Here is a 25,265-nt window from a genome sequence, read left to right as displayed (position 1 = left end):
TTACATGCCCATCTCTCCAGTTCTAAGCTCCTCTATTTTATATGTAGGTACCCTTTAGTAGAGGGGCATACCACTCTGAGCAACCGGAGGGATATATATCCAATTTCACAAGTTTTGTGCTTGTGGCCCAGGAATCCACATTTGCTGCCAAAATGCCTCAGAATTGACAGCTTGAGAAAGCTTCAAAAATCTGAGGTTTGACTGTTTTATGTTTTCCTTCTTGAACAGATGAGTTATCTTATATGCACATCTCTTGCTTTTTCAGTTTTGGTATCTATCTTAAATCTGGAAAATCTTTTCATTCTGGTCATCTTACAGCACTAGCTGAACTGGATGACAGTGGAGGGTAGTAATCAGAAATTTTCTTTCAAAAGTATGTTCTATCACTAGGCTGGCTCTTTATCCTCCTTTTCTAAGGTTCATTCCCTGTCTGGTACTGAGACAAAACTAGATGTTGTCTTGTCTGGTATTGGAAGAGGGATGCCATTTTGGAGACATGCCGCTCTGCCCTCCCCAACGTGACCTTAGGGGGAAAATTTAGGCTGTGGAATAGTTTTCCAAGGGAAGTGTTAGAAGCTCCATTTTTTGGATTAGCCAAAGCTGTAGATAATTTCCTGTAGGAAACAAATATATTAGTCCTCAGTGATGAATAGAATGATCTTACTGGCCTTTTCCATCTTTAATTTCTATGACTCTTTGAACAAAAAGAACAGCCACCATGAATATTGCTTTCTAAAAAGCACACAAATTCCTAATCTGTAATTTTAAAATCACCATTTTATAAGTATAAAAGAATGCTACAGGTTTTTCGTTTCTCAGTCAATATATACTTCATGCCCTTGACTTAGCCAAGGTATTCTTGTATTTGAGGAAAATGCTTACCCTGATACTTTGGATGGGATCTCTGAAGAAACTTAGGCCAGCTCTTCACTACAAAAGAAAGTCAACTTAAGATATGCAACTCCATCTACGAGAATGGTGTAGCTGGAGTCAAAGTACCTTATATCGAATTTCTGCAGTGTCCCCACTGCGGGAGGTCTACAGGAGAAACTTACTCCTCATGATCCTATGGAGTACTAGAGATGATGGGGCTGCCATCAGTGGTAAATTTAGCGGGTCCTTATTAGATATACTAAATCAAACTGCAGAAGATCAATCTCAGGAGTGTTGATCTCGGAGTAAGTGTAGACCTAGGGAAAAAAAGCAGCTATTCCAGGCCTTTATTTTGTCAGCCTTAGTTTTTCTGAGCCTTAAAGTCACCAAGCATGGAAGAGCAACAGGTCAGCAGTTCATTCATAATAAGGACCCTCTCCTAAAGCCCATACTGTTATAGGACTACTGAACTGAATAATGGCTGCAGATAATGCAAAATGTTCAAACATGTTGAAAGGAAATAGTAAACATCAGCCTGGCTGAATGGCTTGTTAGAACATTTAGGCTAAATTTACACTACAGCAGGCAGTAAACTTAAGCTACTCAACTCCAGCTACATAAATAACGTGGCTGGAGTCAATGCACCTTAAGTCAGGTACCTTAGACTCCACCACAGGGGGTCAATGGAAGAAATTTTCCTTCAACTTTCCTTACTTTTCACATCCAGGGCAGAGTAATAGGGTCAACTGGAGAGCGATCTGTGGTTGATTTGGTAGGTCTTCAATAGATCCACTAAATCGACTGCTGATGGATCGATCTCAGTGTCGATCCAAGTTGTAATATAGATGTACTCTTAGATCCAAAAATAGGTGTTTTGGACCAAAAAGGGTATCAGAATCTGGTCACTAGCAAAGGAAGGTTTCCCTGATTTCTTCCTTATAGATAAATTGCTGTAGAGCATTGATATCAACATATTACTAAAAATCTCCAGCCCATGCACCTTCATTCAATTTTCTTTAAAGCAATTTTCTTTAATGCATTTAATTTTAATTTATTTTAAATTAAATTTAATTTAATGCAAAAAAGAAAAATCTATGTAATCATTCTGTGAATGGATAACCAGCCACACTAGTCATATTTTTCACTGAAGTATAGCAAGAACAAAATTATGTTTCTATAATCCAGCAAAATTATGACTAGATACGGCTTGCAATATTTCAGTGAATTAAGCAGCTTCCTTACAGAGCATTTTTTCAGGATGTTCAGGATAGTTTCCCCTAAGCACAGGCATAATATAAAATATGTTTAGTTGTGTGGTCCCACTGATTAATTTTCTTTCTCATCACTTGATAGGAAGAAAATTGCTTCCAAGCCTGAAAAACTAAGAATAGGCAGATCTAGCGTCCTCCCTGTCATCATTAAATCAGGGAAAAAAACACAATTAACACAGGCAAAGGTAAGATCACTTGATTTTCAGTCTTTTACAGATCTCATAGAGGTAAGTATGATTTCCAGTTATATCAGAATATATATGGTGGTACTTTCCTGTGCCAGAAGTAGGAATCAATTGACAGCTACAACCAAGAGCCAGACAGAATGCAAAGTTGAAGGACACAAGAATATTTGTTAGTCTTCTGTGAACCTCCCACACAAGGGCCATTCATAATCACAGACCTCTGTGCTTGATGGAATCAAAGGACTTCTGAATGCACATGTCCTAGGGTACACATTCTCCTAAAGAGAGACAAGAGAGTCCATGGTCCCTCCCATCCCAATCCACACAATAGGCTATGTGAATCAGTGGAGTAGGAGGTCTCATCTTATAGAATCATAAAGCTGGACGAGACCTCACGAGGTCATCAAGTCCAGCCCTCTGCCCAAGGCAGGACCAATCCCAACTAAATCAACCCAGCCAGGGCTTTGTTAAGCCGAGACTTAAAAACCTCTAGGGATGGAGATTCCACCACCTCCCAAGGTAACCCATTCCAGTTCTTCACCACCCTCCTAGTGAAATAGTTTTTCCTAATATCCAACCTAGACTTCCCCCACTGTAACCATTGCTCCTTGTTCTGCCATCTGCCACCACTGAGAATAGCCTCTTTCCATCCTCTTTGGAACCTCCCTTCAGGAAGTTGAAGGCTGCTATCAAATCCCCCCTCACTCTTCTCTTCTGAAGTCTAAACAAACCCAAATCCCTCAGTCTCTCCTCATAGGTCATGTCCAGCCCCCTTATTATTTTGGTCGCCCTCTGCTGGACCCTCTCCAATGCATCCACATCCTGTCTATAGTGGGAGGCCCAGAACTGGACACAATACTCCAGATGTGGCTTCACCAGAACCGAATAAAGAGGAATAATCACTTCTCTAGATCTGCTGGCAGTGCTCCTCCTAATGCAACCTAATATGCCATTAGCCTTCTTGGCTATTAGGGCACACTGTTGACTCATATCCAGCTTCTCATCCACTGTAATCCCCAGGTCCTTTTCTGCAGAACTCCTACTTACCCAGTCGGTCCCCAGCCTGTAACAATGCTTGGGATTCATCCATTCCAAGTGCAGGACTCTAAACTTGTCGTTGTTGAATCTCCTCAGATTTCTTTTGGCCCAATCCTCTAATCTGTCTAGGTCACTCTGGACCCTATCCCTGCCCTCCAGCATATCTACCTCTCCCCTTAGCTTAGTGTCATCTGCAAACTTGCTGAGGGTGCAATCCATCCCCTCATCCAGGTCATTAATACAGATGTTGGACAAAACCAGTCCTAGAACCGATCCTTGGGGTACTCCGCTTGAAACCGACCGCCAACCTGCCGTTGAACCTTTGATCACAACACATTGGGCCCGACATTCTAGCCAGCTTTCTATCCATCTTATAGTCCAATTATCCAATCCATACTCCCTTAATTTGCTATCAAGAATATTGTGGGAGACCGTATTAAAAGCTTTGCTAAAGTCAAGGTATATCACATCCACTGATTTCCCCATATCCACAGAGCAAGTTACCTTATCATGGAAGCTAATCAGATTGGTCAGGCAGGACTTGCCCTTCGTGAATCCATGTTGACTATTCCTGATCGCTTTCCCCTCTTCCAAGTGCTTCAAAATGGATTCTTTGATGATCCCCTCTGTGATTTTTCCAGGGACTGAGGTAAGGCTGACTGGTCTGTAGTTCCCTGGATTGTCCTCCTTCCCTTTTTTAGAGATGGGCACAACATTTGCCTTTTTCCAATCATCCAGGATCTCTCCCGCTCTCCACAAGCTTTCAAAGATAATGGCTGAAGGCTCTTCAATGACATTAGCCCTCAGGGTGATCCCTAGGAAGCCTCGGATGCATTAGATCCGGACCCATGGATTTGTGTATGTTTAGCTTTTCTAAATAGTTCCTAACCTGTTCTTTCCCCACCAAGGGCTGTCCACCTTCTTCCCATGCTGCATTGCCTAGCGCATTAGGCTGGAAGCTGACCTTGTCCGTGAAGACAGAGGCAAAGAAAGCATTGAGTACTTCAGCTTTCCCCACATCATCTGTCACTAGGGGTATGTCTACACTAGAAAGTTAGTTCGAACTAACGGACGTTAGTTCGAACTAACTTTCCTATGCGCTACACTAGCGCTCCGCTAGTTCGAATTTGAATCGAACTAGCGGAGCGCTTAGTTCGAACTAGGTAAACCTCATTTTACGAGGACTAACGCCTAGTTCGAACTAGCTAGTTCGAACTAAGGGCTGTGTAGCCCTTTAGTTCGAACTAGTGGGAGGCTAGCCCTCCCCAGGTTTCCCTGGTGGCCACTCTGGCCAACACCAGGGAAACTCTATGCCCCCCTCCCGGCCCCGGACCCCTTAAAGGGGCACGGGCTGGCTACGCTGCCCGTGCCAGGTGCAAGCCTGCCAGCACCCAGCTAGCAGACCCTGAACCTGGCACGGCACAGACCCACCCACCCGATGCCCCCCAGCCCACCCCCTCTTGCCGGGACCAGGCTGGCGGCTCCCGGGAGCTTGCCCTGGACCGCAAGAGGCGGGCACCTTCCTGGGCTAGTGCGGACATCGTGGACCTCGTCCACGATCTCCGCACTAGGCACAGGAAAGTGGCCGTCTAGGGCAGGAGAGCTGCCAGCCTGGCCACCCAGGACCAGGTGTGCATGAAAATCAAGGGGGTCCACTGAGACCCCCGACACTGAGCCCTGAGCTTACAATGGCCGTACTGGGTCAGACCAAAGGTCCATCTAGCCTAGTAGCCTGTCTGCCGACAGAGGACAACCCTAGGGACCCTGGAGGGGATGGACCGAAGACAATGACCAAGCCATTTGTCTCGTGCCATCCCTCTCCAGCCTTCCACAAACTTTGGTCAGGGACACCACTCCTACCCTCTGGCTAATAGGACTCCATGGACCCAACCTCCATGACTTGATCTCACTTCCCTTTCAACTCTGTTCTAGTTGTAGCCTTCACAGCCTCCTGCAGCAAGGAGTTCCACAGGTTAACTATTTGCTTTGTCAAGAACAACTTTCTCTTACTAGTTTCAAGCCTGCTACCCATTCCTTTCCTTTGGTGTCCTCTAGTCCTTCTTTATGGGAACTCAGGAAGAACTTTTCTGAATGCACCCTCTCCACCCAACCCCTGCTTTTAGAGACCTCTATCCTGTCCCCCCTCCGTCTCCTCTTTTCTAAGCTGAACAGTCCCAGTCTCTGTAGCCTCTCTTCATCTGGGACCTGTTCCCAACCCCTGATCATGTTAGTTGTAGCCTTCACAGCCTCCCCTCTCCCAGCCTTTCTCTTCCCCTCTCCCACCTCCTTTTCCCAGTCTCCCCCAGTTTTTTTCAATAAAGACAGAGTCAATGTTGGAAGAAACGTTATCTTTATTTTGTACATCAATAAGAAGGGGGGCTAGGGAAGGGCAAGTGGAAGGAGGTGAGGGAGGAATGGGGTACGAGCCCCCGATGGGGAGGACTGGGCTGGCTCTGCGGGCTTCTGGGGGTGGAAGCTCTCCTGCAGCCCCCCAATTACTCCCTCTCCCCAGATGGCAGCCTGCGGCAAGTGCAGCCGGGCTGATGGCCGAGTGCTGTGATGTGCCCAGTGTGGGCACTCAGGGCACTCCAAGCCAGAACTTCTTTGCAAGCGGGGCACCCCTTAGAACTGTGTGTCCGGGGTGGGGGTCGGGACCCTTTAAGCGCAGCCCTCGGCTAGCCTGAGACAGTATCTCCATGCTCTAAGTCCTCCTCTGATGCCCTGCCGGCACTGCTTCCGGCCATCATTAAGCCCTGTTCAGAGTCCACTCAATGTGGACTTACTAGTTCGAACTAGCAAAACTCTAGTTCGAACTAGTTTTTAGTTCTAGATGCGTTAGTTCGAACTAGCTTAGTTCGAATTAACTAATTCGAACTAAGTTAGTTCGAACTAGCGCTGTAGTGTAGACGTACCCTAGGTTACCTCCCTCATCCAGTAAGGGTCCTACACCCTCTCTGATCACCCTTTTATCGCTAACATGCCTGTAGAAACCTTTCTTGTTGCCCTTCACATCCCTTGCTAACTGCAATTCCAATTGAGCTTTCGCCTTCCTGATAACTACCCTGCATTCTTGAGCAATATATTTACACTCCTCCCTAGTCATCTGTCCAAGTTTCCACTTCTTGTAAGCTTCCTTTTTGTGTTTAAGCTCACCAAGGATTTCCCCAGTAAGACAATCTGGTCGCCTACCATATTTGCTTTTCTTGCTGCGCACCGGGATGGTTTCTTCCTGTGCCTTTAATAAGGCTTCTTTAAAATATTTCCAGCTCTCTTGGACTCCTTTCCCCTTCATATAAGTATCCCATGGAATCCTGCCCATCAGTTCTCTGAGGGAGTCGAAGTCTGCCACTGTTGGGGTTTGCAATTTTCACTTTCATCAGTTTACCCAAATTCTGCTTGTGCATAGGTGGATTTCACATGGTGAAACTAATTGTGGCTTGTGGCTGCAGTGGAGTCAGGGTTCCAGTATTGGCGATAGTCCAAATGTCTGATCGGTTATTTGTACCCCTGGCTAGCAGAAGGATTCAGCAGTCCTACAGAACAGAAGAGGATGTTGGAAATCAGATGTGCATTCTGGCTACCTTCCTGGCAAATAATGCTGGAATGGGGCTTGTTGATTAGACAGCCAGCATTAATCTATAAAGACTGTACTGAACATGGTGCACAGAGTGTAAAGGCTAGAGCTGTGCCTCTTATATAGAGAGCTATCATTTGAGATTGTCATTTCTGGGTAAATGTGAGCGATAAAACTGGGAAAAATAACTTGGCTAGTACAAGCTGGATTTCACAGCCACACCAAGGAAAAAAGCCTGTATTTACTTTCCTCCACCTACAATTACAAAAGATTTAACAATATTTCGATATATAAGTAACACTGGATTCAAGTTGTAGATAGTACATCAGAAATGATTGAGCCAAAGGCAACAACAGTTTAAAAGAAATAAGAATTAAGACACAAAATTATTGAATAAGAACTGTGCACATCCTGTTACCTCTTTTCCCTTGTCTTAACCTGTTAGTGTGTCCACCTGCTATGTTTTTGTCTTTTAGACTAGAAGCTCTCTGGGAGAGGGACTGAATTTGATCATATGTCTGCACAACACGTAGCTGGTTGTTACATTTTAGGTGCTACTCTGTGTTAAATAATAGTTATGATAATAGAGACTCTTTCTGCAGCCTGCAACTTTACACCCACTTCAAACCCACCTCCAGATGCATGAAGGTGACTTGCCCGTACCCTGGAGCTTTCAGTGTCTCTGTCTCCTCCTTAGTCCTCAGGGGAGAGGAGGAACAGGAGGTTTATGTCCCTCTGTGATAAGGGTCATTGGCAGGGTAACTCACAGCCTCTCACTTCACTCCCATCAGTTTCATACTAACTACTAACTCCAATAACTTCACTGAAGTTACGATATACACTGGTGTGAGATAAGAATCAGGCCCAAATGCACTACTGAAATGAGGAAAGTATGTGTGTGCGTCTCCTCTGAGACCTACTCTCCTTTTTAATTCCTTTATTTTTGATCCATCTTTCCAGCCAAAGAGATTTGAAAATCATCTCCCTGCAGAACTCTTCAATGCCACTTCTGGAGTAGTTGGAGAGAGTGTCATTAAGGTAATGGGAGGTACTCAAGAAACTCTGGGCAAGAGTGTAAAGTAATGATTCTGGGAAGACAGAGCCAACAATTCCCAGGCCCACCAGGGTCACAATTCCCAGGCCCACCAGCAGGCTGGGGAAGAGGGAGCTATCCTTTTGTACTCTCCGTTCATTCTAAACTTGTGTGCACCTTACAGATCCAGTCAAGCCTCCTATCTGTTAAACCACTGGGTGGCAGTGCTTGGTACCTAAATTCAGACATATACCATCTGTAAGCCAACATACCTGCTGCACCTCTGAATTACTTCTGTGTTCATTTCTGATTCTGTCTGTATGTTTCAGTCTGCCAGAAGATAATTTCTGATCAGATTTTCTACGGTTTAAATGTACAGTGAAATCTTTGTTATCCAGCACTCTGTTAGCTAGAAAACTTTGTTAACCTGCATTGCCCCCGGCCACAATACTGTCACATCTTCAGGCGCACAGGCCTGGCTTGGTTTACCATGATTGCCTTAACAATTTTTTATTTAAGAAGTACTAATCATCTTTAACTCAAAATAGAAATGTGAGACCAACTGCCTCACATTACAAAACTATCAATATTAAAAACTTGAGTTTTACTATTATTGTCCATTGGTTTTTCCTAGGTTGATGTGACCCTCAGATAACCAGAATTTTTAGTTAACCAGAACACCCTAATCCCCAAGTGTGCCAGATAACATAGGTTTTACTGTAGTATTATTTACATGTTGTTCTAACAACATTATTACTTTGTGCAGTTTCCCATAATTTAGCTCACTCATGGCATCCCTTCACACAGGAAAAGGAAGCGAGTGCTGTTGTTCACAATATGAAACAAGACTGTGAAAGAAACAATATCAACTTGGGTCAAATAAATTCCTGCGCATACGGTAAGCAATGAAATTCCAATAATCTTTCCTGGTATTTAAATGAGAAAGTATCCTCACTAAAATTGTTATTCGTATACAGTACATACGAGAATTTTATGACTGTATCCCTCAAGTCATAAGAAAATCCATTTACAAAAGATATATTTCTCTAGAAAAAGCAACACTAGAACATAACTTCTAACAATCACCGTCCCCACAAAAGGAGAGATTTTTCATATGGTGCTAACTGAAGCAAAAATTACATATATAATCTTGTATTTAAATTAACATAAATGATTTACCTGAGTGAGGTTTTGCAGCATCAAACTATTGATTAAAAACATCAGTTATTTCTGTCCTTCTTTCATACACTTATCTACAGAACCCTGCTTGGACACAAAATTTGACAAAATTTGTATCTGCATTTAATACACAATTTGCAAACATGGTCCACAGATATCTAAGGCTATAAAGTGAATATCTGCAGATTTGTGGGGCTTTACTATCTCTTGGCCAAATCCTGCTTTTCTTCATGTGAGAAGTCCCACTGGCTTCAGTCAAGTGTCTAACACCTTCCATGCTGATATAAACACTTTGGAGATGCTAAGATATACATTTGGAAAAGCAAAACATTTGCTTGTGCTAATTCAAGATGGTCTTAGATTCTTTCTCCTCAAAAGCAAAGTTAATTTATTTAATATGTTAGTAATTATCTTTAGTCACTAAAATGTACTTGTGCAACATACTATAAACTGAGACTATACTTTATTTAGCACAGCACATAAACCCTTGCATAACTTTAAACACATAAATAATCCTACTAAAATGATTGGGATTATTCACAGTCTTACAGTTAAGCAGGCACTTAAGTGCTTTGCTTCCACTGAGATGCTGCCTCTTAATGAATTTTGTGCCTGATATATATATTCATTCAAGTCACATTTGAGCAATTTCATAATAACACCTGCAAAGCTGCCTATCGTCAAAGGTCTGGTCTGCATCTTGGTGAGATGGATTAGCTGCAATGATGGAAAAAAAATCATTATAGGAAATGTCCAAACTATAGTGCTACAGCTAGGAGCTCTGACAGCCTCTGTGAGCCCATGGGCAAAATGGGGGGCCCAGCTCCATAAATCTGGAAGAGGTAAGGCATCGGGTGGAAAGGGCAGGGCTGTGTGCAGCCAGCCCTCTGTGCCACCTGGAGCATGGTCCCCCTTCCTCCCCACCCTCAGAGTCACCCGGCGATTTAAAGGCCTGGGGTTCCAGCCCCTGCCGCAGTATGAGTAGTGGTGGTGGCTGGGAGCCCTGGACCAATTTGAATCACCAGGCCTTGGGGCAAACTGCCCTCTTTGCCCTTCCCCTACCCCTGTCCCCATCAGTGGGCTTCTCTAAATACCCTTGACTTTCAATGAGACTTAAGCTCCTAAAGACCAAATTTTTAAGGTATTTAGGTGCCTAAAGTTGCAGAGAGGTATCTAGAGGCATTTTCAAATGTTTATCCAGGTGCCTAACTCCCATTTTGGGACTTAGGAGCCATGACACATTTGAGAATCCCATTAGGTACCTAAGTACTGAAATAACTTTAAAATTTGGTCCTAAGACCCAGATCCTCAAAAAGTATTTAGCTTTCTAACTTCCACTGAAATGGAAATTAGGAGCCTAAATATCTTCAGAGTTTTAGAAGTGCCTACATCACTTTTGAAAATGGGATTTCAGCTCCTACATGATTAAGAAACAGACTACAAACTTATTAAATATATTACTAAACAACTAGGAAGTTGCCATCTTGACAATCTCACACTGTCTTTTAATATACAGGCCTTGCGGAGCAAAGCTGGTTGAATGGGAGCCTTTCAGAATTTCTATAAACTAAGGTGTATTGCTTTGGAAAATAGCTAAATTAAAGGTGGTTCAAATAGTCTATTTTTTTTAATAATAGCCTTGGCCTTGCAACAACCTTGAAAGTCTGATGCATTTCATGAATTAAGATGGGAGCCGTATTTTCTAAAAAGTATTCTACATCATTAATCTAGCACAGTGGTCACCAAAATGTTGGGTGTGCCTCTCTCGAGGGGCGTGGAGGAACATCAGAGTGCGTGACAGCACCCAGGCCAGCCACCGCTGGAGGCAGGGAGCAGGCACCACACAACCGTGCTCTGTCCCCAGCTCCTCTCAAGCTCCACCCCCATCCACAGCCCCCAGGTCTGATCATGGCTGTGCTCCTGGTTTTGGGCTTAGTCCCTGGCTCCTGCCTCTAGTTGCAGCCCCTAGCTCCGGTCACAGCCTGGCCCCACTCCCAGCCCTGGCCCTGGCCTTAGCTCCCAACCATGGTCCATCTCCCAGCCCCATCTTTGATCCAGCTGTGGCCTCCGCTTAGTTCCCATCCAAAGCCCTACTCCTGGCTCTGGCTCCCGATGGTTGGCTCTGGACCATGAGGGCATAGGCAGATTATGTTAGAGGTAAGAGGGCACATGACTTAAAATGTTTGAGGATAACTGGTCTATTTTAGAATTCCTATGAGGAAATATAAATACCCAATACCCTCAATATTTTCCATACAAAAAAGCTGAAGGAAAAAATATAATGCTACTTTTATGAAAATGGGTACTTCAGAAAGCTGAAGCAAAGGGCTTACTCAGAGCAGATATAGTGCCTATGGATGCCTGAAGGAACTGGAAATCAGATACGGATCTTCTCGGTCGTAGGCAACTGATGGCTATTTTGTGGCCTATGAACCTTTAATGAGTAGGTGGTCTCAGGTCTGTTCCTGTAGGATGACTGGCCTGATTGGTGGCAATTTCAGAAGTGAGCATAAGGAATGAGGCTATGGAGATTGAGGCATCTTTTCATCCTTATAAATGGTTCTTTCCAATCAGGAGTAAAACACACTGATCTCATCAATGTAAATGAGATTTGAACCTTGCACTTCTGCTACCTGTTCTGTACCTTAGTTCTTCACATGCTTTGCAGATAATAAAAAAAATTAAGCTTAAAACCAATATAATGTCCTACTTAAAAGTGAATGATGGCTGTGCTGAATGTGCTGTCCTTCCGGGTTAAGTCTCCATTCATGCCATTTGCTTTCGCCTTCCTTCTCAGTTTTTAGCCACTGTCAGGTGTAATTTACCAAAGGTCTTCACATGGCTCTTCGTACTCTTTTGGGTGTGGTGGTGCGAGTGGAGGCAAGGGGGGAAGCCGGATAAATTGTCTGTTCTCTTGCGTCAATCATTGAGTTTTTCTCTCAGTGCATATCTGTCAAGGTTTATATTTATTTGCAAAGTCCATTTTGTGTGAGGTTCTTTTTCCCCCCATTTTAAATGCCTCGGTATATTTTTAATCCAAAGCAAAAAACTAGTTATTAGGTCTTATTCTCCTCTCTTTTACACTGGTGTAAATCAGGAGTAACTCCACTGACTTCATTGGCCTTATACATGAGTAAAACAGGGTAAATGAGATTATAATATGGCTTAATATCAATAGACTAGCTATTATGTGAAGCCTTACTAATCTAACAATCCACAGTGCAACCAGTGGAAAAGGAATATTTGATAAACAGAAACTTTTCAATTTCAAGATTTCACGGAGAAATAAACACTTTTGGGGGCTTTTAAACAAACTGTTTATTTGCACTTTTTGTAAAATACCATCAATTGTTAAACCGCCTAAATCTATTTGACCATTTATATGGCTCTCTTCACCAAAATGTGGGAGAATCTCACAAAAATTATAACCGTAATATAAAGGCCTATGTGCAGTGCACTTTACTTCCTTCTTCCCCAGAGGCTACCTACTGAATCTTCTTTAGTTGATAAAAAGTGTTTTATGCTTTGTACTACAAATGGTCATTTTTGTGGTATTTCAAATCTCTGAAAGTGAGTTTCATAGTGAACCAGTTTCTGAAATAATTCTCTCTGTTGCTTTCTCGAGTTTTCTTTTCAAGATAAGCTCTTTCATACCGATTGGGGAATATAACTCTCTGTGGAAAAGTGTACTTTACTGTAAACAATTCTTCTAGATACAGAAGAGTCAGGAACATAGAATTTGCTGTGTCAGATCAATAAGCCATCCGGTCTGCCTAATACCCCTGGCAATGGTTCATAAATTACACTTCCAAAGAAAGTGACCAACTCTGACATGGTACATTTGGCAAGTTGTGCAATCCTGGAAGTGTGGGAGCTTCCCTTTGCTTAGCTTTTAACTTGTATTGCCACAGAATTTTGGTCACAGAATTATCCAGCTCTTTAAAACCATGTCAAAGCAGTGGAGACGGTCTCCCCACACCCGTCCATATTAGCCTACTTCTTGAAAAAGAGAAGACATTATAATAGAGCACACAGCCACACTTGTAGAAAAGATTCATAATAAAGAAAAGACCATATGTGCACCTAGTAATTTCATGATACAGAATATTTATTATGGTACTTTTGACATAGTTGAAGCTTTCTGTTTGTTTTTTAATTATATTGTCTTTTAACTAAGCAATATTCTTTTAAACGGAGTGGCTCATGAAGAAATGAAATGATCTGAAGTAGCACCGAACAAAGCATTAGTAAGCATCATCACTATTTATTGTTTGCAGTGGTGTAGCAGCTGTGTTGGTTCCAGGATAATAGAGAAGCAAGATGGGTGAGGTAATATCTTTGCTGAACTAAATTCTGTTGGCAAAAGAGACAACATTTTGAGCAACACAGAACTACTCCCTAAACTCCCTCCTCCCCTTTTTGCCCTATGATTGTAGAGGTATTAAACAGGCCACTTCACCCTGAATGATCCCATAGAACATGTGTTAACTATTTATACTAAACAGTCTGTTCCACCTTATATTTAACTGTGGCATGCTGAGCAGTGGTCTACATTAAGAAATTAGGTTGCTTAAACTATATCTATCAGAGGTGTGAAAACTCAATGCCTCTGAGTGGCATACTTACACTGAATGAAATCCCTGTGTGTATAGCATAAGACTGACTTACTACCTACCATTTTTGAGGAGGTTGGTTACCTGTGATGACAGAAGAACCCCTCCCGTCAGTGTAGGTAATGTCTACACTGTAGCACTACAGTGGTGCTGTGCCACTCTAGGGATTAAGTGTAGGCAAGCCTTGAGCATCTTTCCCAGCCAGGAAGACCTCTGAAAGGCTTCAAAGCTTGTCTCTCTTGCCAATAGAAGTAGTCAAATAGAAACATATTACCTCACCCCCCCCCCCCCTCCTTTGTCAGTCTATTGCTATTCATCGCTATTTAGCTTGGAATTGACAATAGCTTCAATCCAAGATCAAACATCTTAGGGCATATCTACATAATGGGGACAAGTTGATCTAAGGTATGCAATTTGAGTTACATTAGTAGCGTAACTCACATTGACATAGATTAGATTTACTTACTGCATAGTCCACACCGTGCTTGATCATCAGAAGAAATTCTCCCATTGATTCCCCTTACTCATCTCATTCTGGTGGAGTACCAGAGTCTACAGGAGAATGATCAGTGGTTGATTTAGCAGGTCTTCACTAGAGCCACTAAATCGACCCTTGGTGGATCAGTCTTCACAACGTCAATCCACCCCATAGTGGAGATATACCCTTAGATATAGAGGCTTGTGATGAAGGTGAAAGTGCTAAATTCAACAGTCATTGGAAGGCTGGATCCTGGATCAGTCAGCACTTTTAAAATATTTTAATGCATTATAAAGAATATTTAAAACAAATAAATATATGCAAAAATATCCCAAATAATTTTTCTTGTATTTCCTCCGCTTCTTTCTTTACCTATTTGAATTATTGAATGAATCCATAATGCTAAGTTCTCCTGGCCCTCTCTGTGTTACTGTACATTTGTTTCTATTAAAGTTGCATTACAAAAGCATGTTATTTCTCCAGTTGAATTTGTTTTAGCCATAAACAAAAAACATAAGGGTATAGCTTTTTCTTTACATATACATTCTATTTCCTAATAATAATTAGACAGTTCAACTGAACATAACATAAGAATGGCCATACTGGGTCAGACCAAAGGTCCATCTAGTCCAGTATCCTGTCTGCCGACAGTGACCAATACCAGATGCCCCAGAGGGAGGGAACACAACAGGTAATCCTCACATGATCCCTCCCCTGTCACCCACTCATATTCATATCTACATAGTCAAATCTGACCATTGTATTTGCCCATTAATTTAAACTATATTTACCATGTATCTTCTGCCTTATATGGCTATGCCAGCCATGACACAATTGCCAAGAAACACCATTTCTGTTTTGTTTTGCAGATTAAACCTTGATTTCCTCCAGTTCTGGTGTTTCAATAGCATCTGAAGGGCTAACATTTCAGATTTTTGAATGTGCACTTTGCAGTTTCCTGTTGTTCACTGTGAATTGATGCATAATTTTCTACTTTGCTCATGCTTTATATTTAAGGCTTAGCTGGGCTGTTTTGAAAATGTCATTCCTGTTGTTAAATCTGACCTTCATTTAGTAACTTTCTCAGAGTGCTTTTTTGCTACAAAACCCTACCAATCAACCATGGTTACGCAGGTGGTAAGTTGTTATTGCTCCTTGTTGTGCAAAACCTAATTATTTTACTATTACCTCATCATCCTTCCCGATCCCACCCATCTGTTTGCATCATCCTTGCATTTTTACATGAGATTATACATTTTCTGGGGCAGGGACTTTTGTATTTGCTATAGCACCTAGCACAAGGGCCACTCTGATTCTAATAATACATAGTAACTCCAATAAATCATAAGAAGTGAGATTAAATAAAAACTCAAGAAACTTGGACAGAAAATCAAATGCAATATAGGCCATAACACACAGAATGGATCTGAATTACTTGTGTGTGCATTCCTTATTCCACCATGTATTTTCACAAACCCTACCACTATTACTTTGTTAATTATTATTATTTATTAATTATTCTGGCATCGTCCAAAAATATGGTAGGCATTTTATAGTATATAAAACAACATGCATTCTCTGTCACCAAGCACTTACAACCTCATTTCAAACAGAAGTTAGGGAAAGGAGTGAGGAAGAACAACCTCCTGGATACTCATCTTAAGACATGAGAACATATAGCTTACCTACCTAACAACGAGAGAAATGAGTTTGAAACATTTCCCTGTATAATTTGAGTGCACTATTATTTCCTGTTGTTCTAATGAATGTATTGCCCTCTGTATTGTTATTTAATTTATCCCATGTATGATATTCCATCCAACAGGAAGAACTCCTAGGGGAGATGTGTGTCATTCAGTATGCAAAGGAAAAGCAGTCCAAAACTCATCAAGTGACACAGACTGTATTCAAGTATCTTTGGTAAGCAATGACATTATAACAGCTACTCATAATAATTCACTGGGTACATGACCAGTCATGAGAGCCTTATTTCTGTTGCTTAGCCATACAGAAGCAGCACATTGCCACAAAAGTAAAACATTTTTGTTCACTTAATAACTTTGAAATATATGCATAGAGATACAGATACAAAATACTGTGATCTGTTCTCATTACAGTCTCTACTAGACCAGACACCTGCAGTCCAAAGACAGAATCAGATAAAGTCTTATGTCAATGAAGACAATTCCCAGATATACAAAATCAAAAAAGGAATCTTGCTGCAGACAAATCAGAAGTACCTACTTGAGAAGGTTAGAGAAAATGGGAGATCAAGGGGCCAGTTCTACTCTCAGTTACATTGGCTTAAATCCAGAGTAACTTGTTTGGTTTTCGTGAAGTTATTGTGGATTTAAATAGGTGTGATTTAGAGCAAAATCTGGTTCCCCGAGATTATACAGAGCTTAAAAGGACATCATCTTAAATTTGTCCCAAATTTTTAATTGGCTAAACACATTTTTTGTATAAAATCGAAGACCAATAGAAATTTTACATAATTTTAAAATCTGAACTTGTATTTTGAACAACTAATCTCTCCTTTGTGGTATTTGAAACCCAAACCTTGCAGTACAAATGGCCTGATCCAAAGTTATTGAAGTCAGTGGGGAATTTTTCATTGATTTCAGTGAGTTTTGGACTGGACCTTAAGAACTTGCAAGTAAAACTGACCTAAACCAATGTGATACTGGCTTTATTTCTTTTTATTTTCCACCCTGAGGCAAACGCAGAAAGAAACAGAGAATAAATAACGATATGTAATTAATTTACATTTATTTCATATTAATAAACGAAGGTAATATTAATATAAAAAATAGAAATATGTTTGCTTAAAGCAGGGCTACTCAACACGTGGCCCATGGGCCACATGCAGCCCATGGCCCATTTGTTTATGGCCTGTGGTGTGGTTTGGGTTTACATGGGGCTCAACACGTGGCTGCAGGCAGGATCCTTTGAACAGGGCCTTCACTGGGAACACGCTCCACAATGGCAAGGTGTCTCCCAGGTCAAGAGAGCATTGACAGATGCAAGCGGACAGGCTGGCTGGAACAGACGGGTACAGGGTGTCGGCGTTTCTAGCCCCTAGGGAGGAGGTGTTGGGAGCGCTGGGGCATTGTGGGAAGTGCTGGCTGCTTAGCCTTGTGGGCAGCCCCTGAGAGGTGCTGACTGGCTCACACTGGCCACATTTGGTTCTGGTGCTATGGCTTAAGGCTTAATCTTTGTATTCATGTGCGTCAATGTGAAAGAAGCTATTTGCATATATTTGGATATATATTTGCATGTATATGCAACCACACTTAAGTTGTGGCCTTCGGCATGTGCTGTGTATTATTTGGCCCCCAGGGCTTCCAAAGTTGAGTAACCCTGGCTTAAAGAATAGGTAAATTCACAGCACCCTTTTAAAACTTCACATTTTCTGGCTGGAATATTCTCGTTACTCTAGTTTGAAAGCAGTCCCTCAGGTCAGGTCTACTCTAAAAGGGAACATCGAATCAAGATAGGAAAATCCAGCTACGTTAATTATGTAGCTGGAGTTGATGTACCTTGTTTTGAATTTTCCCACTGTCCCCACAACAGGAAGCAACAAACACTTCTGTTGGCTTCCCTTATTCCTCATAGAAGCAGGAGTACAGGCCACCAATGGGGGTACACTCTGAGTTCAATTTAGTGAGTCTTAACTAGATTTGATAAATTAAACTCTAGAATATCAACTGTGGGAGCGTCGATCTTCCGTTTAGTGACAATATAGCCTTATAGATCCCCAGATCCACAGCAGAACCACAGTTTCTGAGGCCGCTTGGTCTTGATTTGTCCTACCAACGTTTGGTTGTAGAATGACATTTTTCATAGATTTCCTGAGCTATTGAACTGTAGGAATGTGAAGGAACAAAGTGGTGTGAATTATAAGATGCCTTGTTTGTACTCTTGCACATGACGTTAGGTACATGCTGACACCAGGAGTAGACTCCTCTGAATAATTCACTTTGAGTTTGGACTTCTACAAGTTAACCCTTCAATTGTTCAATATCTCTTTGGCTGTAGCTCCAAACTAATTATCTTGGTACCAAATGCTCCCCAGTACTTAAAACATGATGTTACTAGGTGTCAGTATTCTTTTCCCCTCCAATTTTGTCTGTTTAGATTATGAACTCTTGAGGATAGATATTGTCTTACTGTACAATATGTAAACATCTGGCACTATGAGTTCTTGATCTCAGTTGAACTGTAATATAAATTATGCAAATAGCATTCATATCAGTCAAGCCAGCTGATTTAACCAGCGGTGCTAAGAGGAATGTGTCTAACACAAGGTGGTCATAAAATGTAACAAGAAATTTGTCAAGAGCTTTGATTTATGCTGGCTTCTCTGAAACAGAAACAATCCATGTAAGATTTATTCTCTGAAAACTGTAGCATTCCAGCCATGGCTCACAGGAGAAACAGAAAGAGACACTGAAGTTACACATGGAAGATACCTATTGGGTTATCCAGATGCTCTCTTTGGGGCCAGTGCAGCATTATACGGTTCATTCTCAACATGTAATATGAAACACTGCAACAACACAACGTATATGATCTGAAGCCCATTCAAACAATGGCTGTATGTCTTGGAGCCATCTCTTTGTGATTTACCAGACATTGACAGTGACTTTGCTTTCAGAATAAAAGAACAGATGGGCAGAACAGTCATCATATATTAAGGGAAGCAATCACCTGTTGACAATGGGTCTTGTCTACACTACAGTGCTAATTCGAACTAACTTAGTTCGAATTAATTAATTCGAACTAAGCTAATTCGAACTAATGCATCTAGAACTAAAAACTAGTTAGAATTAGCGTTTTGCTAATTCAAACTAGCATGTCCACATTAAGTGGACCCTGAACCGGGGTTAAGGCTGGCCGGAAGCAGTGCCGGCAGGGCATCAGATGAGGACTTAGAGCGTGGAGCTGCTGTCTCAGGCTAGTCGAGGGCTGTGCTTAAAGGGACCTGACCCCCACCCCGGACAGACAGTCCTCAGGGTTCCCTGCTTGCAAAGCAGTCCTGGCTTGGAGTGCCCTGAGTGCCCACACTCAGCACATCACAGCACTCGGCCATCAGCCCGGCTACACTTGCCGCAGGCTGCCATCCGGAGGGGAGGTCAATCAAGGGGCTTCAGGAGAGTTTCCACCCCAAGGAGCCCGAAGAGCCAGCCCAGTCCTCCCCATCGGGGGCTCGTACCCCATTCCTCCCTCACCTCCTTCCACTTACCCTTTCCTAGCCCCCCTTTCTGATGTACAAAATAAAGAAAACGTGTGGTCAAAAATAGAATCTCTCTTTATTGAACAAAACTCGGCGAGACTGGGAAAAGGAGGTGGGAGAGGGGAAGAGAGAGGGTGGGAGAGCGGAGGGCAACTAAAATGATCAGGGGTTGGGAACAGGTCCCATATGAAGAGAGGCTAAAGAGACTGGGACTTTTCAGTTTAGAAAAGAGGAGACTGAGGGGGGATATGATAGAGGTCTATAAAAGCATGAGGGGAGTGGAGAGGGTGCATCAAGAAAAGTTCTTCATTAGTTCCCATAATAGAATGACTAGAGGACACCAAAGGAAAGGAATGGGTAGCAGACTTAAAACTAGTAACAGAAAGTTATTCTTCACAAAGCAAAGAGTCAATCTGTGGAACTCCTTGCTGCAGAAGGCTGTGAAGGCTAGAACTAGAACAGAGTTTAAAGAGAAGTGAGATAAAGTGATGGAGGTTGGGTCCATGGAGTGGTATTAGCCAGGGGGTAGGAGTGGTGTCCCTGCCCAAAGTTTGTGGAAGGCTGGAGAGGGATGGCACGAGACAAATGGCTTGGTCATTGTCTTTGGTCCATCCCCTCCAGTGTCCCTAGGGTTGGCCGCTGTCGGCAGACAGGCTACTAGGCTAGATGGACCTTTGGTCTGACCCAGGACAGCCATTGTAAGCTCAGGGCTCAGGGTCGGGGGTCTCAGAGGACCACCTTGATTTTCATGCACACCTGCTCCTGGGTGGCCAGGCTGGCAGCTCTCCTGCCCTAGACAGCCACTTTCCTGTGCCTAGTGCGGAGGTCATGGACGAGGTCCACGATGTCCACACTAGACCAGGCGGGTGCCCACCTCTTGTGGTCCTGGGCAAGCTCCCGGGAGCCGCCAGCCTGGTCCCAGGAAGAGGGGGAGGGCTGGGGGGCATCGGGTGGCTGGCTCGAGCCGTGCCAGGTGCAGGGTCTGCTAGCTGGGTGCTGGCAGGCTTGCACCTGGCACGGGCATCGTAGCCAGCCCGTGCCCCTTTAAGGGGTCCGGGGCCGGGAGGGGGGCAATAGAGTTTCCCTGGTGTTGGCCAGAGTGGACACCAAGGAAAGCTGGGGAGGGCTAGCCTCCCACTAGTTCGAATTAAGGGGCTACACACCCCTTAATTCGAACTAGTAAGTTCGAACTAGGCTTAGTCCTCATCGAATGAGGTTTACCTAGTTCGAACTAAGTGCTCCGCTAGTTCGAATTAAGTTCGAACTAGCGGAGCGCTAGTCTAGCGCCTATCAAAGTTAATTCGAACTAACGTCCTTTAGTTCGAATTAACTTTGTAGTGTAGACATACCCAAACAGAGCTGGAGCTAAGTTAACAAAGTTGCCTAGCCTGTCTGAGACTTATATCTTGGCTACGTCTACACTGCAGGCTTTTTGCGCAAGAACTGTTTTGCACAAGAGCTCCTCCACACTGCCATGTGCTTTTGCGCAAGAGCGTCAATGGCAGTGTGGATGCTCTCTTGAGCAAGAAAGCTCTGATGGCCATTTTAGTCGTAGAGGTTTCTTGCGCAAGAATGCCCATCCACACTGCCTTCTTGCGCAAGAATGCTTATTCCTCATGGGGAGAGGAATAACTCTTGTGCAAGAAGCCCTCTGTTCTGACACTTTACTGTAAATTTACTTGTGCAAGAACGCGCGTGCGGTGTAAACGCGTCTCAAGTTTTTGCACAAGAACAGCTGTTCTTGAGCAAGAAGCCTGCAGTGAAGACGTAGCCCTTGTGTTTAAGTTTAATCCAAACCTTATGCTATAACATTCTGTGAGGGGGTGCACTCACCACCGTAACCCCCCTGCCTTCTGTCCTCAGGAATTGGCTCCCTCGGCGGGTAGGGTGCCTTCTCTGGGGTGATGTCTCCCCTCTTTACTCCCGGCTGCGGCGTCCTCTTCGCCACACTGCCCTCCGGCAGTGCCCAAGTCTGTCTCTGAGCCCCCCTTCCGGGGGTCGATGTTCCTTCATCGGGCCTTCTTTCAAGCCCTGCAGTCTGAGGATTTGCTGGCCAGAGCTCCCCTAGCCCTGCCTGGCCTCCCCCAGCCCTGCCCTAGCTCCAGGGAGCCTCCTCCTCCCTCAGCAGCCAGGTTCTCACTGCTTCCCCCTCACAGCAGCAGCCCATCCTCTATTATAGCGCCCAGCTGGGCCCTAATGGACTAGTACAGCCTCAGCTGGGCTAAACTCCCCGGCCCTGGTTCAGGCCGGGGTCTGCCCTTAAAGGGCCAGTGCAGGGCGAGCGCCCTGTCACACATACATTCATTGTAACTAACTAACTTATGACTTATGCAATTACAAGGCTACAACCACAGTTTCATCCTCTGGGACTTGCAGCAGGTAGAGAGTGCAGAATATAAGCAAAGATCCGCATAGGGCCGTGAGGAGAATTTTGCCCTGACAGTTTATGCTTCTCATTGCATGAATATTTTAGAATTATTTATGCATGAAACAATAAGGATACTTAGCTATAAACCACTGGGTTACCAAAGTTTATGCTTTGAGTATTATACACACATTGTTAATAAACCTGCAGTTTCATTTCACTAGCCATCTGAAATAGTGGAATGAACTGACTCACGTTAAGGAGAAAAGCAAATGAGCGTAGCTTTATTGAAAAGAGTGCATTCGGAGAACTCTGACTACATGAAACGCTATGGTAAATGATCTACAGGACCAATCCTATGGATGTTAGAGACTGCAGTGGAAGAAACAATATATCTTGAAAAATTTCTCAGAAAAAGAGGCATGTCTAGGGTTGTGTCCCCCAAATAGTGAATGTGCCTGTAGGACTTGTTGGGGTAGTGCAGAAGCCATATAAATTAAGATGCATGGAAATTTAGCAATTCCAATTAAGTCTGCCAGAGGTTTCCTGAAAGGGTGGCTCAGCTTTCAAAAGTTTGGAAAATATTGTCCTTAAGGATAGAGTTGCCTGGGAGTCAGGAGGTCTGGATTCTATCCCCAACTCTGCTCTAATTTTCTGTATAACATTGGGCAAGTCACACAGGGTTAGATTCTCAAAAGAGCTCAGTTTCCATGTAGGCAATGAAGTGGGAGGGTTTTCAGAAGTGCTCAGCACACAGCAGCTTCTATTTTTTTCCTATGAGGACTGATTTCAGATACAGCCATAAACGATGTTACATCATTTGACAAATGGTGAAATTTGTGATATGGTACAAACAAGTCCACATGGATGCTTTGGCTTGGTCTCCCAGAAAATCTATTTACCTATTTTTGTGACTAGTCTGAAACTATAGATTAATCCCATCTGGGTTCATTTGACAGATGTTGTAACCTACCATTAGATAGTCAAAGGTAAATCAGGGTCTTAGCAGCATCTTTAAATAGTTAGAGGATCATATCACAGCTTATTTCAGCAGAGGCAGAGCTGCTTCCTCCATCAAGTTCTGATGACAAATAGGCAACAGGAAACTTTATGTTCTTCCGTTCTGCTTTTGGAAAGCTTCGTTTCTTTCAGCTGACGGCTTACAGGTTGCTGCCTCTTCAACACAGATGTCATTAGCTGTCTCAAAATTTTCTAGGCCAGCCAAAATTTTGTCTTCTCACCACCACCAACACAAGTTCAAATGTATTCAACCCAAAGGTAGTCTGAAGATTGGGACAAACTCGAAAGCAAAAATTCTATTAAACTGCCCATCAGTTCAAATACTTATTTGAATTGTGTCTTTACAATTGAATACTTTGAGCCTTATTAGGACAGACATTATATCTTTTGGATCATTCAAGTTTTTTCCATTTTCCCCAGATCTTTTCCTGTCTATCTGCAAACTCCAGATACTACTTTTGGGGGCACAAAGTAGCCACTGACTTCAACCAGAGCAACGTGTACATTAATGGGTGGGATCTTATAGGTGACATCATTGCATTCGTTCTTTTTATTGGTAACTCTTCAGTAATGAAAAATAACTCAGTTTCTAAGCTTCTAAAATGTTTCTCATGATTTCAGATTCCACTTGTCAAAAACGCTGTTTGTTTTGTGAAAATAATGTTGAAAAATAATTTTCTTGGAATATTTCAATTTTTATAATAGTAAATAGTAATTTTTTGGATTTCATATTTTACATTTTCCTGCTTTTTCTCCCTTCTCACCATTTTTCTTTTTTCCCCTTCCTCGCTCCCTTTTCTTTTCTTTTTCTTTTCCATTGCAAAAAGGGGCAGAAAGAAGGAAAATGACGAAGGAGGGGAACAACACAAGCAATTTTCCTGTGTGTGGGCGGGGGAGGAGGAGGTGTTCACATTTTCATCAAAAGATCAGAAGAGTTTGAAAAGAATAGTCTATGAAAATTTTCATTTTTGACAAAAGGCCATTTTTTTGTTGAAAAAGTAAAGTTTTGAATTGAGTATTTTGACAGCTCCAATTTCAACATTTTGCAAAGACTACCAAATTGACTTGTATGTTTTGTTTTTATCCAAAAGACTATCTCCATGCGTCAGTGCCTTATACAATTTGCTGTTATCTTCAGAAAGAAAATACAGGAACAAGTTGAACTAAGACTGATAGTTATTCCCTGCTGGATCCTGTTGAGAATATAACAATAGATCACAGAGATTTGCAATAAGTCTGAATAAAAGATCACTGAAGTCTGTTTCTTTAATATTCCAAACCTAAACTACTTACTCTCTGCAAGCAAAACCCTCCATTTGTTTTGCTAATGGAAAACCTAAAAGGTTGTCAAGGCTGGTGGAAGATTAAACCATAAGCAGAAGCAGAAAAACCAAACCCCAGTCATTTCAATTTTCTGTGTTAAGGGCAGGTGAAAAGTGATAGCTGGGATACTGGAGGGGGTTTATATTTTATCTGAAACTATGAATCAAAAAGTGTTTGTTTGCAGCAGTAGAACTAAAGCTATGGCTTCTTTTAAAAAAGGGAAAGAAAATCATACACCTTCCATCTCAAGGGACAGCTTTGCAATCATGCTGAGCCTAATTGATGAACATGTTGTGCTGGCAAAGTCCTCAAAGACTTCCTAGCACGCTTGCAAATATGCTTATTATTCACAATTGTGTTGGATATTTTGTTCATAACAATACTGAGGGACCGTAGTAAAGCAATAACAGTTGATACCAAAGGAACTCTGCTGTAAAAGTACTCAAACTATTATTTGTAGAGATGGGCCTGCTCAACAGATTTGACTTAGACCAACGACGGTACGGGATTTAAAAGTTAAAAGTGAAAAATGTCCTGGAGACAGGTTTAAAACATGGAGAATTGCCAGTATGGGGGGAGAAAGGAGTGGCAAAGACTGTTGTGATCTGAGTTTCTTCAATAAGTGTTGTTTACAAATGAGAAGAGACAGAAGAATCCAGCCTAAGGTAACAGCTGTGGCCTTTGTTTAGTTTTGGTTCTACAATGCATACCTGTTTGCATTATGTTTTGATCTAGCTATTGTGTGGAATAGACAATAAACGATAGAATAGGAAAAGAAGACCGTTTTATCATTTGTTCTGTATACAATCAGTTCTGTATGTGCCTTTTTTAAAGGGCTAACTATTACACCTATTTCATATTGTTTGAGAAGAGGCAAATACTTAAGAAAAGTATTTACACTATAATATTGGAAGCTTGGGCAAGGTTTACATCTTTAAATGAAGATTATTTCAAAGGGGTTTTGCTTAAGTTGTCGGTACATTATTGATTTTTCAGGTTCTCAAATTGTCTAGGAACTTGCAACATGATTTCAAATTGATCTTGTGGCTTTCACCAAAGACTCTGTGATTTGGTGGC

The 25,265-nt window shown here is 42.5% G+C and overlaps 1 protein-coding gene across 3 annotated transcripts in view; it reads left to right on the top strand.

Moving 5' to 3' along the window:
- DYRK4 (dual specificity tyrosine phosphorylation regulated kinase 4) overlaps positions 1-25,265 on the top strand; it is a 75,301-nt gene that overhangs the window by 8,173 nt on the left and 41,863 nt on the right. For 2 of the 3 annotated variants that reach the window (XM_075900639.2, XM_075900632.2), the window contains exons 2-6: positions 2,227-2,329; positions 7,902-7,979; positions 8,782-8,872; positions 16,070-16,164; positions 16,362-16,496. In XM_075900639.2, the coding sequence (XP_075756754.1) occupies positions 2,227-2,329; positions 7,902-7,979; positions 8,782-8,872; positions 16,070-16,164; positions 16,362-16,496 (502 nt within the window). The remainder of the gene's footprint in view (positions 1-2,226; positions 2,330-7,901; positions 7,980-8,781; positions 8,873-16,069; positions 16,165-16,361; positions 16,497-25,265) is intronic. The other variant, XM_075900655.2, reaches the window with a different exon arrangement.

The sequence above is a fragment of the Pelodiscus sinensis genome, chromosome 1 (genome assembly GCF_052426305.1).
Source record: "Pelodiscus sinensis isolate ZL-2025 chromosome 1, ASM5242630v1, whole genome shotgun sequence".
Lineage (NCBI taxonomy): Eukaryota > Metazoa > Chordata > Testudines > Trionychidae > Pelodiscus > Pelodiscus sinensis.
The sequence above is the reverse complement of the archived record's forward strand: the minus strand, read 5'-3'. Positions and strand labels throughout refer to the sequence as shown.